Source organism: Onychomys torridus, chromosome X, assembly GCF_903995425.1.
Source record: "Onychomys torridus chromosome X, mOncTor1.1, whole genome shotgun sequence".
Taxonomy (NCBI): domain Eukaryota; kingdom Metazoa; phylum Chordata; class Mammalia; order Rodentia; family Cricetidae; genus Onychomys; species Onychomys torridus.
In genome coordinates this window covers 99,717,107-99,735,170 of record NC_050466.1, presented here as the reverse complement: position 1 = coordinate 99,735,170, position 18,064 = coordinate 99,717,107, and the positions used below count along the sequence as shown (strand labels likewise).

The following is an 18,064-nucleotide window of genomic DNA, read 5'->3' as shown; positions in this document are numbered from 1 at the left end:
TGGGGTATGTAGTAAGTTCTCAAGCTTTCAAATAACTATTCATGTTTTCTTATATTTATTCATTTTTCTGTTTGCTTCTAACTATTCTTTTAACACAGAATCTTACTATGTAGTCCTGGCTGGCTTAGAACTCACTGTGTATACCAGGCTGGCCTCAAATTCAGAGATACTCCTACTTCTCCCTCCCAAATGCTGGAATTAAAGGAGTGTACCACAATACCCAGCTTTTTTTCCCTATTTTTTCAATTAAAAGGTCTGTTTTAGGCATGTTTCTATAGGAAATGTTTTTAAAAGAAATAAAAACAGACAATATAATATTTGAATGCAGATGACACCATTTATTGAAATATGAATTTACATATGAAGTATTTAAAGCAAAAGACAATTTCAATTCAGGAAGAAATATATTACTTTCACTATTGTGTCAAATATTTATTTTTCCAGCAGATTCACATACTAGAAAAAAAGAGCAAATTTAAACATTTTTGCAATGCACCTTACACATCATTGTTATGTACTGGAAAATAGTGAGGACAACACAATGGCATTAACCATCAATAAATTTTGCCAGACACAAAATATTAACAAGGTAATTGGCAGAAATACAGTATAAGAAAATGACATCAATCACAATTAATATCACAATTTACTTGAGAAGAAAGAGAAACAGCTGACACTTATAGATTACATAATTTAGAGTACAAGTCTCAACAAGATACAAATACAAAATTGAAAATACTTAGGCAAAACACCATTATCCAAGAGTTGAAATTTAGTTTTCAAGATATAAGAAGGGGTGAATTGATATTTTTATTTCTGTAACATCAAACACTTCTGATGGTGTAGTTAATAAGGTTTGTGCAGCCCACATTACATAAGAGTCTATATTTGCATGAAGAAAAATGAATTTTGAGGAAATTTTGTACATAAATCACACTGGCAAAATATTTAGAACAAATCAAATTTTTAATGTGTAAAGTGGATGAGCTCTCTTGTTTCTATTCACAACTGATTCAGACATTAAAGTCAATGTTTGAAATCTCCATATTCCTGTTCACCAACCTATCAGGGCTAAGGTTAGGTTTATTTGATAGGTACAGATTAGGTAATATTGGAGTTGAAATAAAATATAAAATCACCTTGTCAGTGTAGTTAAGAGAAAAATACATTGTGGTAGAAAAAAATTGTCAATGATTAAATAAAAGTGCTGCTGCTGCTGCTGTATAGATTTCTTTACAGATATTCTCTGTGTCTCACATACATACAGAGGAAGATCTAAAAACAAAAGTGCCCATATCATGTCACTATATTTGGGCAAAAGACTATGTAATAGAAGAAACAGCTACTTCAACAGGTGCAGAAATAATTTTGTTTTTAGTTTTGAACATAGTCCTAATAAATGTTTGGTGAATTCTGCTACAGAAATAAGATTGATTTAGCAATTTAGTTTTTGAATGGATACAACCCCTGTGTAATATTTTTTATTTGAATTTTAAATCAGTAAGATATTAAAATACCTGTTGTGAATTTTACAAGATAATATTATAGAATAAGCACCAGGAGTTCTATACTCTAGTGCTGCAGTAATTCAACCCTTGAATAAATAAAAACATCACATCAATCTACACCACAGTTTATTTAAAGATACAATACAGGCCAATTCACACACGTCACATATATATTACGCTATCACCTTGAATGGTACTTTGTTTAAACATATCACAATAAATATTTAGTGAACAAGAGAGAAGTCAATAATGGCCAGCAAATAATGCCACTATACATTTCACAAAATCAAATACAGCATCAGTGTAAATGGACAATGTTTCACCATACTAGTGTACTTAACTGTCCTGCTTTACTTTGAAAATAAAATCCAGTTGTTTCCTTTACTTTCAAAAGGTGGAGATTTACATTCACAATAAATATTAAAGCTGTGAGCATCATACCAGCTTTTGCTAATTTTAGACAGATTTGTTCTCTAGTCACTGGTGATAGGTTAGAAAATGAGCAATATGGAGTTACTAGCTTGAAACAGAATGAATGTACTAAGAACAAACTGAAACACTTGGTTGGAGTGTCTGATGAGTATAAAGGCTGGGGAGGTATAATGTGTAGAGGTGGTTTGATTTTTTTTTTTTACTGAATTTTAATAATAGTGGGCATTTCCAAATTGATACTACTTCTTTATGACATTTTCCTGGTTTTGAATCCTATTCTGCACTGCACATGTATTAGCATTCTTCTGAAATGTTTGGGTTTAAGAAAGGAACTCTGGAAATTATTATTTTATAACTTTAAAACCTTCAAATGTATGTGTATTTATTTTTGAATAACTAGGTATATCTATGGAGAAATTATTAAAATTAGCTGATATCATCATGGTGATGTTCAAAAACCATTGAGTATCTGGGTAATATTAACTGTTGATATTTTATCATAATTTTGAATTAACAAATGTCACTGCATTTTATGGTGAATTTTATTTTGAAGATGATCTTTTAATCTTACTCTAATATATGTATAAGAATAAAGGAGTTGGTTTGTAGGTGAATATCAGTTGCTTAAGATAATGAAATCTACTAAATGTGAGTCATTTTTAAAAATAAACTCTTAAAATATTATTTTAATAGCAAAAATATGCTCTAGGTAAATTCACAAAGTGCGTATCTTATCGTTTTCCATCAACATACTTTACAATTTAGATGAAGAAATTGGTATTGTATGTCCATTTATTTTTCTCAAAGAGCCTAAAAAAGAATGATTTTATAAAATATAATAAAAAGAAAAAATGGTGCTTTCAAAGTCATGCAAAACTTAAAATTTAAAACTAAAAAATTCTTTAAATCCTGTGCTGAATATACTTTCATAATATTTCAAAGGCTAGCATGAACCAGCTTATTTTAAATATCAAGGAATTCTGGTTGGGAGAGTACATGGTGTTCTAGCCCCTACATTTTCACATCATAATTTCTATCTAGCTGTTTTACTGTGGATGTTATAATTTTGGATACTTTAATGTAGTATGGAAATATGCAACTTTTAGATTTTATTATTTTACAAATCAACAAAGGTATCACTTAGACATCTTTATTACATTCATGGTATTTGCCTTCATATCCATTATATCCTGGGTCCTGAAGGTCAAAATGTGTGTGGGGGTAAAGGTCAAAGGTGGGGGATACTTGAGACAGGAGAGAGTAAGGGTATGGTGGGAGTTGGAATGAATCTTGGAAATGAGCTGAGGGAAAGCATGATGATAAATAGGGTGTAGTGAACATGGGGACAATGTCATTGTGGAATCAGATGGGGAGAGGAGGAAGGCAGTGAATATACTCAAAATAGTATAGGGGTGAGAAAAAAAGCTCAAATGTGGATGAGGTATGGAGGATATGGAGAAGTGGACTGGGGCTAAAAAAGGTAGAAAATGTGGTGGAGTTAGGACGCACTGAGGGACACTTACAGGAGATTAGGGTATCTGAAGGCAGTATTAGGGTTACTGGTTCATTTTATTAACTAATGAAATAATGAGTTTTTAAACAGAAAAAAATAAAAAATATTCTTTTCAAATAATAAAGCAGAATTTCATTCACTTTAAAGCTATAGTTTTATTCTCATTTTTGTTTCCTTAGAGTTCCTCTCATTTTCCATAAAATTGTCTTCCGTATCAGTGAGGCTCTCTGCTCTTGAAATAATTACTGAAAAAGGCACATGTACTTTGCAACCTGTGATATGTTAAAAGCACTTTGCTATATTTTGGATTTTTTACTTCTAAAACATGTTGAAAACATAATGATTAGATGGAAATATAATATGTAATTAGTGAAGTTTTTCTGACAGCTATATGAGTTTTGTTATGAAGTTTTCTCATTGAAAAAACCCTATGTTCTTTACTCTCTCTTTTGTAGAATTATGATGCTATTGAGTGACTTAGAGAATTAATTTGGTATGGAGAACCCTAAGACGATAGGGCATAATCTTTGAAAATAAATAATGATGTGCTACTGAACATTTGCCTTGCTCAGTTCAATAAATGCTAACAATATTTAGAAGAATAAAACCAAGGCTATACAGAACTTCTATTACAGGATTGAAAATCATCTTCTTAGACTATCTTCATGTTTGATTTTTACTTAGTTCCATTTAATTTCTTAAAAATTTACAGAGAAGCAACTGGCCACTATACATATATTTTTATATCTAAATTTTAAGCCACTAAACACAATATCCAAAATTATATGGATCATGAGGGATAACACTCACATAGCAGGGTTTTGTTGATGATGAAGTTGCTGTTTTCTGTCTTCAATTATATATTAGTGTTATATATAATTGAACCAAATTTTATTTACTGTCTTTCTTTCTACTTGTTTTTGATAAACATTAGTTCTTGGTAAGTTATTTCTCAGTTTCTATTGTACTTATTTTTTTCTCACTCACAAGGTGGTTTCCTTTGAAAATTAGAATGCAGTAGATCTGTTTCCTAAAGTCAATGTGACAAGAGAGCATATAGAGTAGGCTGTCTGTTATCAAGGTGATCTGTCAGTTTGGTTTTTTATTTTCAGTCAAGTAGTGGCAGTAACTCCAGCATGGTAGCCTGTATCTTTCTGTTCTTTCTGTGGTTTTGCCACACTATGTAAAATTCAGGTTACTCAAGTCTGAAATGGTATCCCATCTTCTGCGTCAGTAAGAAGTAGGAGAAAAAAAAATCTCACTACCTTTCCTATTTTCTGAGGTCAAAGCCCTGGTTCATAAAGCGCGTGCTGAACCAATGGGACTGAAGAGAGGGAGGCTAGCCAGCCTCTTTACCTCTTTCCTCAGAGGCCAAAGAAATCTCATAAAAAAGGCAAGAGTTTGCCTTCATACCAAAGATTACCACCCCTTGCACTATGTGTTAAGGCACATAATAAGGGGTTAGGTGGTAACCTATTGTTTTACATTGCCTTTGGCTTTGTAAAAACAACAGCAACCATTATTCAGGAAAGTTGAAAATTTAAATGTACAAATTGAATAGTGGCCCATGTGCCCTAAAACTCAGCACAGTTTTTGTATTATGTGTGAATACAAAATAATGAGTTTACTTTCCCAAGTAATTTGTCAGTTAATCTCATAACCTTCTGGTAATATTTTATCTATCTTACAACATTTGTGAAATAAATGTTCCAGAAAGCCATATTTTATATATAGGTAGGGTTCAGTAATTTTAATACTAGGCTGATCATCTGGGCCAATGAAATGCTTTCTTTCTTTTTCTGGGAAGAGCATCATATTCATTCATCTCATAAAGGATTTCAAGAATTTTTATCTTCTACCCTGAATCTTCTTATGCAAATCAATAGAGTGGCTGGGAAAGGTAAAAAATTAACTTCAAACAAAAAACATTGTTTTAGCATGCAATATTTTAGGCATCCTGTGGTGCTGTTATTGTTGTCTTATATTATTAACATCACAACCACATATGATATTTACAGTTCTACAGTTTCTTGTCTCCTTGTATTGTTAAGGCTTCCATAAATATTTACAATTTTGCTGTGTATATGTAAAAAAAAAAAAAAACCAAATAGATACATTTAAATACTTTTAGTGAACTTTTCCCTAGATGTCTTCTTAAAGTATTTAAAAAGAAGTACTATATTCAAGAATCTTCTGTTAAATCTCCTGGATTCTAGCTTTCATTCAATGAATGTCTTGGACATGAAGATAGACTCATCAAAATAAATGCCAATACGTCTAAGGTCATTTTCACTTGTCTATCAAAGTATCCAAGAGGACTTGAAATTACTAGGAAAAATTGTCATTTGAAAAGTACATGGTATTTTGTTCAATGAAGAAGTCTGCATCTACAACACACTAAATTATATCATATACAATTGATGACTACATATAGGATAAACTAGCTAGCTACAGTCTGGTTTTCTTCCAATCTAATAAATAATTATCATACATTTATTAATTATGTGTATTCATAGTTTAGATGTCCCATTTAGTATTTTGAGTTGTCAAGTTTGTACATGTCTGTTTTGATGTTAAGTGTCTTAGTTTGTTTCTTGAATGGACAGCATTGTAAAGTATCAGTTTTTATAACTGGTGTTCACCTATCTTTGAGAGCTCAATGAGTGGAGAAGATACTGTACGTCCGGAAGTTCTACCACTATTACCCATGTAAACTCCAAACTCACTGCCCCTGGGAACTCCAGCATTGCCTCTAAGAACTTGAGGATTATCCATTGGCACTCCAACATTAACCATGGGGATAGTATTGACATTATTCTTGGGAATTCTAACATTGCCTCTGGGACATGCAAAATTATCCTCAGGAATTCCAATGTTTCTTCGAATTGCAGAATTCTCAAATCTTGGCCTCATGGAAAGCTGTTGTCCCAAATGTGATGGAATTGCTCTTTGTTCAGCTCCCTCCGTGTTGTATCTTCTCTTGATGTTTTCTAAAACACAAAGCCAGAAGTTTATAAGTGACTAACAGATTGGCTTCAGTCTTGAGAGGAAGCTATGAAAAGAATGAGAGATGTATTTCCAAATTTTATGTCAAAATGACATGGTGATTTTACCACAATATGTAACTTTCATGTAGCAATTACACTTTTGGATATAAAAGATGGACAAAGAAAAAAAGTGACTAAATGATTCTAAACCAGAAGTTTAGGTTCATTGGACAGTAAGGTGGAGAAAGAGGATGAACAGTGAAGGTATGATGGAGGAGGAGCTACAGTCTGAAGGACTTTTAGGAACAAAGGTATTTAGTATGAAATTTTATTTCTTTGATAGTATAAAACACTAATGCAATTAAGAATTTAGTGGGAACAGGAATTAGATAAAAGGTAACCATTAAAAACTGGAAGCACCCAGGAAGATTTGTTTGTGTGTGTGTGTGTGTGTGTGTGTGTGTGTGTGTGTATGTGTATAAGCATGCAGGCACTTGTGTGTGCATGTGCACATGGTGGCCATACAACAACCTAGGATGTTATTCACCAGGAGTTGCTCACTTTTTTATTTTTTTGAGGCAGAGTCTCTAACCAACAAACTCCAGTTCTGGGATAACAAACACACACTACTATGTCTCTTTGTTTTTCAACCAGAGTTTTCAAAGTCAAACACAGTTCTCTTGCTTGTAAGGCAAGCTCTTTATTGATTCAGCAGTGTGGTGTAATGATGAAAAAATGTTATTCTATAGTTAGTAGCAAATTTCAATCTAGGATTTAAAAGTGTTATAGATATGTTACATTACTATTACTTTTAACCAATTATACGTTAAAATATTAATGGTTTATTTGCAGATTCATGCTCTCTTGTCAGTAGCTCCTCACATACAAGAGGCGATAGAAGATTGGGTTGGTTAACAATGTCCATCATCACATCACTCCTTTTTTCTTACCTACTACTTAGTTATTGGTTAATGCATGTTAGCAGACTTTTTTTTTTCTATTTTGTGGGTTAAAACTGAATGAGTGAGGACTAGTAATTTTCTCATGCTTTTCTTCCTAAGTTGAAGTTATTTTTGAGAGTTGAATTTTTATTCCTAACTTGCAGTCTTAAAAAAAATCTGTATATTCTAGAACCCACCCCCGATGATTATTAAATGGTATGTGACCGGATTAATCCAACTTAGCATCAAGCTGCAATCACTGAATATGAACATAAGGCTTCAAGTTGTGGAAGAGAAACTAATTATATCATAAATATTTTATGACATAGAAAGGGGTAGATAATCTAAGTGGTGGGTTCAAAGATAAACTGACTGGTGACAGACTCCTTATATGAAAATATATATAACTTACAAGAGTAGTGGCAGCAAGAAAACCTTACCCTCTGTTAGTAAATCACGGTCATGTGGGAAGAAATGAGTTTCTTCTGCATTTAATTTGAATTCCGGTGCATTTAAATATTGGCCTCTGACTTCACTGTATCTTGGTAAGCTTCGACTGCGCTGCCGCTGGAGCCTAGGGCGCTCGGGCAACAAGGGGAAAGGGCCTTGCAGAGCTTGGAAATGTTGGTCTTCAGGGTGGATGGTTACTTGATACTCTTCTTCTGATGTTAGTTTTTTGTAACCCATGTCTCTGTTTTCTTCCTTGGGACTAGTTTGGAGAATATGGAGCCCCTCACTGTTTAGTGGTGCTTCTAAGAGCTCTGCCCAGGAACGCCGAAAGATGGATCTTTCTCTCAAAGGATACATGCTTCTTGCTACTTCCATATCATCACTTCCTGGGGACTCTGCATTTTCTGGAGATTCCATCCATAAATTTCTTGGGGTTCCTGGGCGACTGTATTCTGAGGATGGTGAAGATTCATTTATTAAAGACTCCAGGTGTACAAACCCAGTGAATTGCAAAGTTGGAATTTCTGTATCATCTAGATCCTCCTTTCCAGGCACACCGGCAACAAGTATTGCGGTGCCTTTCCCCCTTTCCTCTGGACTGTCAATTCCTGTAACATCTAAGCGTTCAAATTCTGGGAACCCTGGAGACTTAATTGGTACTTTCTCTATGCGAAGAAGCCCTGAAGTTTTTGGTTTTACAAGAGCAATGCTTTCTAACTCCTTAGTTTGTGGGGGGGTGGTAACGGTCACCACCTCATTTGTAAGCCCCAAGTCCCTCTGATGGATACCTTCACGGGTGGGTTGCTGGGCAGCCAAAGTTGGATTCTGTTGTTTTTGTTTTCTGGCCCTTTCCTGAATTTCCGCATTAATAGGACGGAAATAAATGAATTCATCAGAAATATTTTGAGCACGTCTGTATTGGAAGTTTGGATTCACAGAAACAATCTGAAAGAAAATTCAAGTTCAAAGATACAGTTCATTATGTCAACACTTTGAAAATAATAGTCTTGTTTCTGACACATTGTATTTTTATTGTAAGGACAGGATAATACTAACTTAGGCACTATAGACCTAAGTTAATGACTTCAAATAGAGAAATATGAAGGATTCCCACAAAGTGATCTATTTATTTCAGGAACAGATTATTTTATTCTAGTATTTCTCAAGTTTTTTCCTAATAACCTAATCAAAGACTCTTTGTTATCCTCCAAGAACATGCATTGTCTATGGCTAATAGTTTGGAAAACAATTTATAATTCTTATAACTTCATAATATGTATTACTCACTTAAATGTTCCTAGAAATATATTTAGAATATTTGTTTCTATTTTTTCTATGTACGTCTATGTGCTTGCCATGTATACATGTCTGCATATGTGTGTGCAGGTATATTGTGTGTGTATGTATAAGTACACCTGTGACATGGCAATTGTGTGGACAGAGGACAACTTTCTATAACTCATTTCTCTCCTTCCATCTTGTTTCCAAGGCACAGTCTCTTTTGTTATTTCTGCTGCTTGGATGTGTGCCACAGGAGATCTATGGTTGCAGATATAATCTACCACATCTGTTATTTTTAAATTTTGAGTTCTGGGGATCAAACTCAGATAATTAGGGTTGTGTGGCAAGAGATTTTACTTGATGAATCATCTTTGCTGACTTAGAAATCTTATCTTGAAGGGATTGCCCCCTCAGGGTTGCTAGTTCTTAGAGACAAACAAGTTGTCTTTGAGAACACTTTTAAAATGCAAACCAACCAAGCTATAGTACATACTTCTAACCATCTCAGTCTCCAGGCCTCTATTGCCTCGTCAATCATTTTAAGGACAGGCACTGGATAATGAGGGATAGCTCCTATATCCCAGAATCCATAGGAATTATTCAAGCTAGTCTGTTTGCCTTGCTGCATTATCACTGATTTTGGTGTTTTCAATGTGTCTCCAACCTCATATCAAAGTATGTCACTTCTCTTGGATGTGTGAGTATAGCAGACTATATTTTCAATTGCTTTCATTTACTGATATGTTTGCTGACTTCACAATATATGAATATATGTGAAAAATATACTGAACATTCATATTTGCATATGATAATCACTCTTAAACTGTGTACTTTGATCTTACACCTATCACCACTACGTGATTCTTGAAGATTTTAAAAAACCTCCAGAAGAAATCCCAGGACATCAGCAAAAGTGAGAATAAAGATTCATAAAAATTCTTCCAAAAAATACAATGAAAAAGATCTGGCAGAAAATGTCAAAATCAACTTTCAAAACTCTAGAAATTAGCCAAAGATTTGGAGTAATTTCTGCTCATCTATTCAATGTGGGTGTCTGAACTGCAATAGCAAGCTTGTTACATTTTCATTTTCCCTGTTCTAACATCACTGTCTCCTTCCAGTTTTACAGATGCTTTACAAGCCAACAATTTAGAATCATGGTGGAAACCCAGGGCCTACCAACAACTGAAGGGAATGGAATAGAGTTAAAACACCTCCACATACTCATTCTCATGGAGTTATCATTAACTGACTTGTCTGGCAACTACTTCACATTAAATTCTAATGAAAAAAAAAAACAAGGAAAAGAAAAACAAACACACAAACACGTATTTATACACACACAAGCAAGCTATGGTAAAATTTATCACACTCACTGACTATTGGTAACATTTGATTTGTAAGACTACTGGTCTTTATATTTTTCTCTTTCACCATACAATATTTGTATAAATTAAATCAAACAAAGAGTGACATTAAAGTAACAGTATCATGTTGAAAACTTTGGGCTAGCATTTATCAGTTACTTGCTGTGTTATCAACTTGAGTATGATTTTCATTTTTTAAATCTTCTAACTCTGTGGCATTTACTGTTGCATTTTTAGTAGAGAAAAGTCCATGTATTTGATAATTTTCTTATTTTATTATTTTGGGAGTGATAATTTGAAGAGATCTTTGTGATTTGATTAGAACAGGCTTTCTCCACAAATACTTCCATATGATGGTTCCAAAACAATATAAGTGGTTCCATAAAATTTTTACATATTAAACTATATACTGGGAGAAAAACTAAGTTAAACACAATTTTAGAAGACTTCCCCGGTTTACATTCTCATCAACAGTATATAAGGATTTCTTTTTATGCACATATATCCTCACCAGCATTTGTGGTTATTTTTGTTTCTTGATGATAGCCACTCTAATTTGGGGAAGATACTATTTCAAAGTTCTTTTTATGTGGATTTCCATTATAACCAAGGATATTGAATATTTTAAAATATGTATTGGCCACGTTTCTTATTTTGAAAACTGTCTATTCAGTTCACTGCCTGAATTTTTGTTTGGCAGTTTGTATTTCTATATATTAGCTCCTTGTCTGAAGTATATCTGGTGAAGACCTTCTCCCATTTCTATTCCATGTCTCTCTAATCTGTTGATAATTTGTTTTGCTGTGCAGAAGATTTTTAAATTTATGCAATCCTTTAAATTATTGGGTTTACTTAGTATATGCTATTGGGATTCTGGTCTGAAAGTTGTTGCCTGTAACTATGCCTCAAGTAGTTTCCTTATGTTCTACATGAGCAGTTTTGGTGTTTCTGATTTTAAACTAGAATTTTGATGCATGTTGAATTTGTGTTTTTTTTTTCCCCAGGGTGGATCTAATTTAATTCTTCTGTAGCATGTGCTCAGTTTTGCTGGTACCATTTATTGGATGAGCTATCATTTTTTCAGTAATATTTTTGCTACCCCAGTCACTAATTAGATGTACATAGCTGTATGATTTACTTTGGTGTTCCCTATTGTTTTGCATTGGTATACATAATCTGTCTTTGTGACATTACCATGCTGTCTTTGTTACTCTAGTTCTGTAGTATATTTTGAGGACAGGACATGTTATAATTCTGGCTGTTCCTTTTCTGCTTAGAATTGCTTGGTCTCTGAATGGTGTTTTGTGTTTCCATATGAATTTTAAGATTACTTACTTTTTTTTTTTTTAGTTTTGTGAAAATAGCACCAGAACTTTGATTGGGATTGCACTGAATCTATAGCTTACTTTTGATAGTACACCCATTTTTATAATATTAATTCTTTCAGATCAGGAATATGGAAAATCTTTCTACCATAAAATGTCTTTCTCAAAAAGTTTCAGGATCTTAAAATTTCCTTGTAGAGGTATTTTACCTTATTCTTTAGTTCAATTTTTATTTTTTTTGTTTTATTTGAATCTATTGTGAATGGGATGTTTTCCTTAATTTCATTCTCAATGTTTGTTATTGGCATGCATAAAATCTACTGATTTTTGCATGTTGATTTTGTGTCCTGTAACATTAGTGATAGTGTTCATCAAATCTAAAAGTTTTTTTTGTTGAGTCCTTGGTTCTTTCAACAGTAATATGTTTTCTGTAAATAGGGACAGTTTAATATCTTCTTTTCCCCTATTATCCCCACTTATATCTTTGTCTTGTTTTAATTTCTGTAGCTAAGACTTTAAGCTCTATATTGAATGGAAACGGAGAGAGTGAGCACTTTGTCTCAATCTGGATTTTGGTGGAAATGCTCTCAAATTTTCATGTTATAGTATGAAAATGTTATGTTAGCTATATGTTTGTTATATACAGCTTTTATGTTGAAATATGTTTCATAAATTTCTAGCTTATTCAGGACTTTTATCATGAAGACATATTGCTCTTCGTCAAATGGCTCTTCTTTGTCAAAGTCATGTGATTTATCACTTAAATTCATATGTTGTATTACATTTATTGACTTGTGTAATTAACTTGCTAAAGATATATGATATCCTTAATTTGATTCTGAAATAAATTTATCAGTAATTTTTGAATATTTCTACATTCATGTTAATCAGATTATGTTGTAACAACTCCCCTTTCATCTCTAATTTTATTAATTTGAGCTTTTCTCTGTATCTTTGGGTTGGTTTGCTAATCTTGTTACTATTCCCAAAGAACCAACTCTGTTTTTCATCTGTATTAATTTCTGCCATGATCTTCATTATTCCTTGCCATCCTTTGCATTTGTTTGACTTTTTATTTTTCCGGAGCCTTGAGTTGCATCACTATGTTATGTATTTGAGATCTCTCTTACTCTTTTTAAATGTGAGCATTTACAATTCAAAACTTTCTTCTTAGGACTGTCTTGGTGGTGTGCGTGAGATTATATTAGGCTGTGCTCTCAGTTTTATTTGATTTAATATTTTTAAACTCCCCTTTTGATATCCTCTGTAGTACATTGTTTGGTTTCCTAGTAGTCTATATTTTCTGAGGTTAATCTTGCTATTTATTTGAAATTTGATTCTGCTATAGTTAGATGAGAAGCAAGGAATTATTTTATTCTTTTTGCATTTGTTATGGCTTTCTTTGTAGCATATAATATGCATATTATAATTGTATGTGTACATATAGTATGTACACACTCACACACATATAGTTTTAGAAAAGTTTCTCTGCACTGCTGATAAGAATGCATAGTCCCATCTTCTGGTGTCTTCTCTAATGACTAAGTGTTATACCCATAGATCAGCATATCAATCCTCATCAGAGAAGCTTCTCCTTACATGCAATGGAAATTAACACAGAAACTTCTAAACTGGTCAATGTCCAGAGAATGAGAGAGCGGCATGCTCAGCCATAAATGGGTTTTAGCCCTCCCTCCAAGGCTCAGGAATCTGAGAAAGAGGGCAGAAAAGAAATATTGTAAAAGCCAGAAGTGGTGGATAACATCAAATTAACTATGTTTTCCAGATAGTAAAGAACAGTTGCATATATGAATTTACTGAAACTGTGAAAGCCTGCAAAAGGTCTGCCCAAGCTCCAGCCAGGCATAGAGGGTGGAAGGTGAGCATGAAATCCTACCATTACCTGAGGAAATATTGACATTTTATAGCTGCTTGGAGAGGTGGGGAGGAAAGAACATCAACTTAATTTTAATTTTTCCTCTTTTTTTTTTATCTTACTGGTCCCATGCATATATATTATGCCTTTTGATCTGTATTTTTTTTTATGGGATTCCTGAGTGTGTGAACAAGTGGGTCTCTGCACCTATATCTGTTTGTCGTGCCTTTTTCTTCTTTTTGTTTGTTTTGTCCTATTTTGATCTGTTTGTGTTTTTATCTTATTTTATTTTAATATTATCCCTTAGATGCCTGTTTGTTTTGTAATGAGAGACAGAAAGGGGGTGGATCTGGGGAGGTGGGGAGGAACTAGGAGCAGAGAGAGGAAAACATAACCAGGATATACTGTATAAAAACTATTTTCAATAAAAGAAAAAATACAGAAAGAATTCCAGAGACATCAGTGAGTATCACTCCAAACCATTTTTACCATTCAAAATGATAAAATAAGCATGTATGTGTGCATGTATGTATGTATGTATGTATGTATATATGTATGTATGTATGTATGTATGTATGTATGTATGTATGTATATGTGTGTTTGCTGAAAGAAGGGATTGTGATTTTTGGTGAAGATTCACAAAGAGAGAAATATCAAAGTTGTGTAGTAGTAGACAGGAATGTGGAGAGCATAGTCATGGAAGAAGTTGTTGGGATCAATGTGATCAAAATACATTGTATAAAATTCTGTATTTATTTTCACAAAATATTGTTAAAAATACTTAGACATGAGTCTAATACAGTGCTCCTAACAAAAGCTTTAAAGTAATTAAAGACTGATTTTTTAAACTATAAGAGTTTTAAAAATGAGTATGAATATTCATAAGGAAATATAATTATAGTGAATACTTTATACGGATTATTACAGGGAATAGGCAATCCTAAATTTATATGTGAGCACAGACTCACCTACATAAAACTTTTAAAAGCACATTAATTCTAAAGAAATAATTGCTACAAATATAGAATTACATACAAAACTATCAAATACTTTATGAGAAAAGAATGTGTGTTCTTTATCTATTAAGGGGACTATTCTGTAGATATCCATTAAACCCAGCCCGTTTATGTGGTACAATTTATCTCAGATGTTCCTTTGCCAATATTTCGTTTGGAAGATCAGTCTAGATGTGATAGCTAGATTTGGAAGTTTCCCACCAGTATTATTTCAGAACCTATATGGTGTATTATGTCTATTGAAATTTTAATGAAATTGGGGGTTCTGAGACTCAGCACATAAACATTCACGGTAGTTATGATGTCCTCTATGGTTGAAGTCTTTATTATTAGATATAAGGAAAGTTATTCCATTTGTTTGTTAGACTGATTTCCTACCATAGACTCTTGGTTTTCCTATATATGTGAGGGTTTTTTTTTTTTTTTAAGATAACAGGTAGTCAAGACTTATTTAGTTCTTCTGGTGAATTAAGGCCATTTGCATTCAAAATTATTGTTGAGAAGAGTTTGCTATTATAAATATTTTTATTGGCTGTTCTTTTTGGTTGGTTTATTGGTAGTTTTCTCATCCACTCTTGGTAGCATTGAATGTTTATTAATTTGCTGTTCTGTACATGCTTAATTTCATCCTGGTTCTCTTCTGTTCATCCATTGCTCTCATGAAATGTATTCATTCCTGTGTTTGTGGGTCATGAATTATCTTAACTTGTACCACTCTTGAAGTGTTCATTTTTATACATCAATTTTAATAGATAACTTTGATGGGAGAAATAGTCTTGGTTGACAATTATTTATGTTCAGGGTTTGAAATACATCATTCTATGTATTCCTTGCTTTTATGGTTGTTAATGTCTTTGCCTTCAGAATTGCAATTTTTACTTGTAGTTTTTGTTTTTGGCTTTGGTTTTTCAAGACAGGGTTTCTCTGTGTAGTGTTGATGCCTGTCCTGGATCTCGCTATGTAGGCCAGGCTGGCCTTGAACTCACAGAGATCTGTCTGGCTCTGCCTCCCGAGTGCTGGGATTAAAGGCATATACTACCACTACCTGGCTCACTTGTAGCTTTAAGTTTTGTATCTTTACATTGTATTTTTGACATCTTGACTATGATATTTTGTAGAGAGTTTCTTTACTGATCATGTCTATTTGGCAATTTAAGATGTTTAATGTACTTAGATATTTGTTTAGCTCTCTAGGTTTGTGAAATTCTCAGATGTAGTTCACTGTCTAAGTTGTCTAAAACTCTTGACTTCATATCAGATCCTTCTAGCTTATGGATTCTTAGGATCAGTCTCTGGAACATATGCCATACTTTTTGGAAGTTTTGGTCATAGTTAATTTCTCTCTCTCTCTCTCTCTCTCTCTCTCTCTCTCTCTCTCTCTCTCTATTTATTATTGTCTTGATCTTGTCCTCTATCATTAAAATTCATTATTCTCCCATAATCTTATCTGTTGATGGTGCTTTTGCTATTGTAATGGCTATCCTTGGTTGTCAATTTGACTACATCTGGAATTAACTAAAATCCAAGTGGCTGGGTACACCTGTGAGGGAGTTTTCCTAACCAAATCATTTGAAGTGGGTAGCCCATCTTTAATCCAGATCTTTTAAAGTGGGAAGATCCACCTTTAATCTGGGCTATATCTTCTGATGGCAGCCTACATAAAAATCATGGAAGGAAGTGCTTGCTCTTTGCTTGTTGGCCTTCACTCTTTCTGTCAAATTCATTCTTTACTGGCATTAGAGTCTACTTCTGGATTCCCATATATATTGAAGATCACCCAAGACATCCAGCCATGTGGTCTGAACTAGATTCTTGGACTTTTCAATGGAAGACAGACATTGTTGGAAGCCACTCTAATATATCCCTTTTATACATAAATACACACACAAACACATACATAAATATGTACATACATACATACATATTCATTCTATGAGTTATGTTCCTCTAGAGAACCCTGACTAACACAGTTATTTTTTTTTTAAATTCGATTGATTCATTCATTTTTGTGAATTTTTTGTTTGGTTCTTTTTAGCATTTCAGACTCCTCACTGAATCCTCCCCTCCCATGTCTTGTGTTTTTTCTCCAAGTAACTGATTCTTTTTATCTATCTGCTATTAACTTTCTTGTATGTCTTGAATTGTTTTTGTAATTTCCATGTCTAGATCTTGAATTAAGTTCATTATATATTTATTTGGTTATTGTAAACTTGATAAGATCTAGAATCACCTGAAAGGTTAGTCTCTGGGCATGCCTGCAGGTGACTGTCTTCATTGGGTTAACTGAAGTGGGAAGCCCGTCAACTGCTGATGGGCCCATTTCCTACGATAGGACTTTGTGCTATATAAAAAGGATAACATGAACTGAGCATGAGTTTTCATCATTTTCTGCTCTTTGATTGTAGAATCAATGTGATCAGTTGTGTCAAGCTTTTGCTGCTATGACTTCCCCAGCACAGTAGACAGTAACCTTGAACTGTGAGCCCAAATAAACATTTCCTTTAATAAGATGCTTTTGTCAGGGCATTTTTACCATACTAACAGGAAGAGCAATTAAGACAGACAGAAGAGCAATGGCACCAGGAATGAGGCCATTGCTAACATAACCGTGGTCCTTATTCCCTTTTAACTAGTTTGTTGGAACGATGTAAAAGGGTTTGAAACTTTGGGTTTGAAAAGCCCTTAGAATGATATTAGAAAAGCTTGATGGGCCATTGTAATGGAATCTTGGAAGACAAGAATTCTGAGAAAAGTATGACCCTGCTCACAAGGTTTCAGAAGAGAATAAGGACTCCACCAAAAATTAGCATGTGATAATTTGGGTAAGTATCTGGTCACTCTCTGCTCTCATCCTAAGAAGTTCATTGAAGTTCAATTTGAATATAATGAATGGATTTGTTTGGCAGAAGAAATTTTAAGCCATGAGACCTTCAGGCTGGTGCAAGAAAGCAACTTCTATTTTTAAAGAGATATGCATCATCAAATAGAAACCTTCTATGATAGACTGAGATGACAGTAAAGGTCCTGAAAGACCAAATCACAATCATCAGAGATTCCATATTATGAAGATCTAAATTTATTTAAAGGAAGAAAGCATAAACTGAAGGGGTTCTTTGCTCCTCAAAGGCAACAGCACAAGGAATGGTTTCCCCAGGGTCAGCACACAGAAGCTGTGACCCACGGGGGCTTAGTTTATATCTCAAATGGGTAACAGAACTTGGCAGCAGCATCTACATGATTTTATTTTGCAGGAATTGGGGTACAAAAGATTGAAGGGATCATAGAGTCCTGCTCCAATGTTTTATAGCACAAATGTGACTAAGCAATGTATGGCAGTGTTGAAATCTCTGTAAGCAGTCTCTGAGAA

The 18,064-nt window shown here is 33.6% G+C and overlaps 1 protein-coding gene across 1 annotated transcript in view; it reads right to left on the bottom strand.

Annotated features, from left to right (window-relative positions):
• Positions 1-5,918: 5,918 nt before the first annotated feature.
• The window catches only part of LOC118574755, a 29,419-nt gene continuing 17,273 nt past the window's right edge, over positions 5,919-18,064 (bottom strand). The window contains exons 3-4 of the mRNA XM_036175651.1: positions 7,822-8,776; positions 5,919-6,443 (exon numbers count right to left, since the gene is read on the bottom strand). Of these exons, the coding sequence (XP_036031544.1) occupies positions 6,079-6,443; positions 7,822-8,776 (1,320 nt within the window). The 3' untranslated portion in view covers positions 5,919-6,078. The remainder of the gene's footprint in view (positions 6,444-7,821; positions 8,777-18,064) is intronic.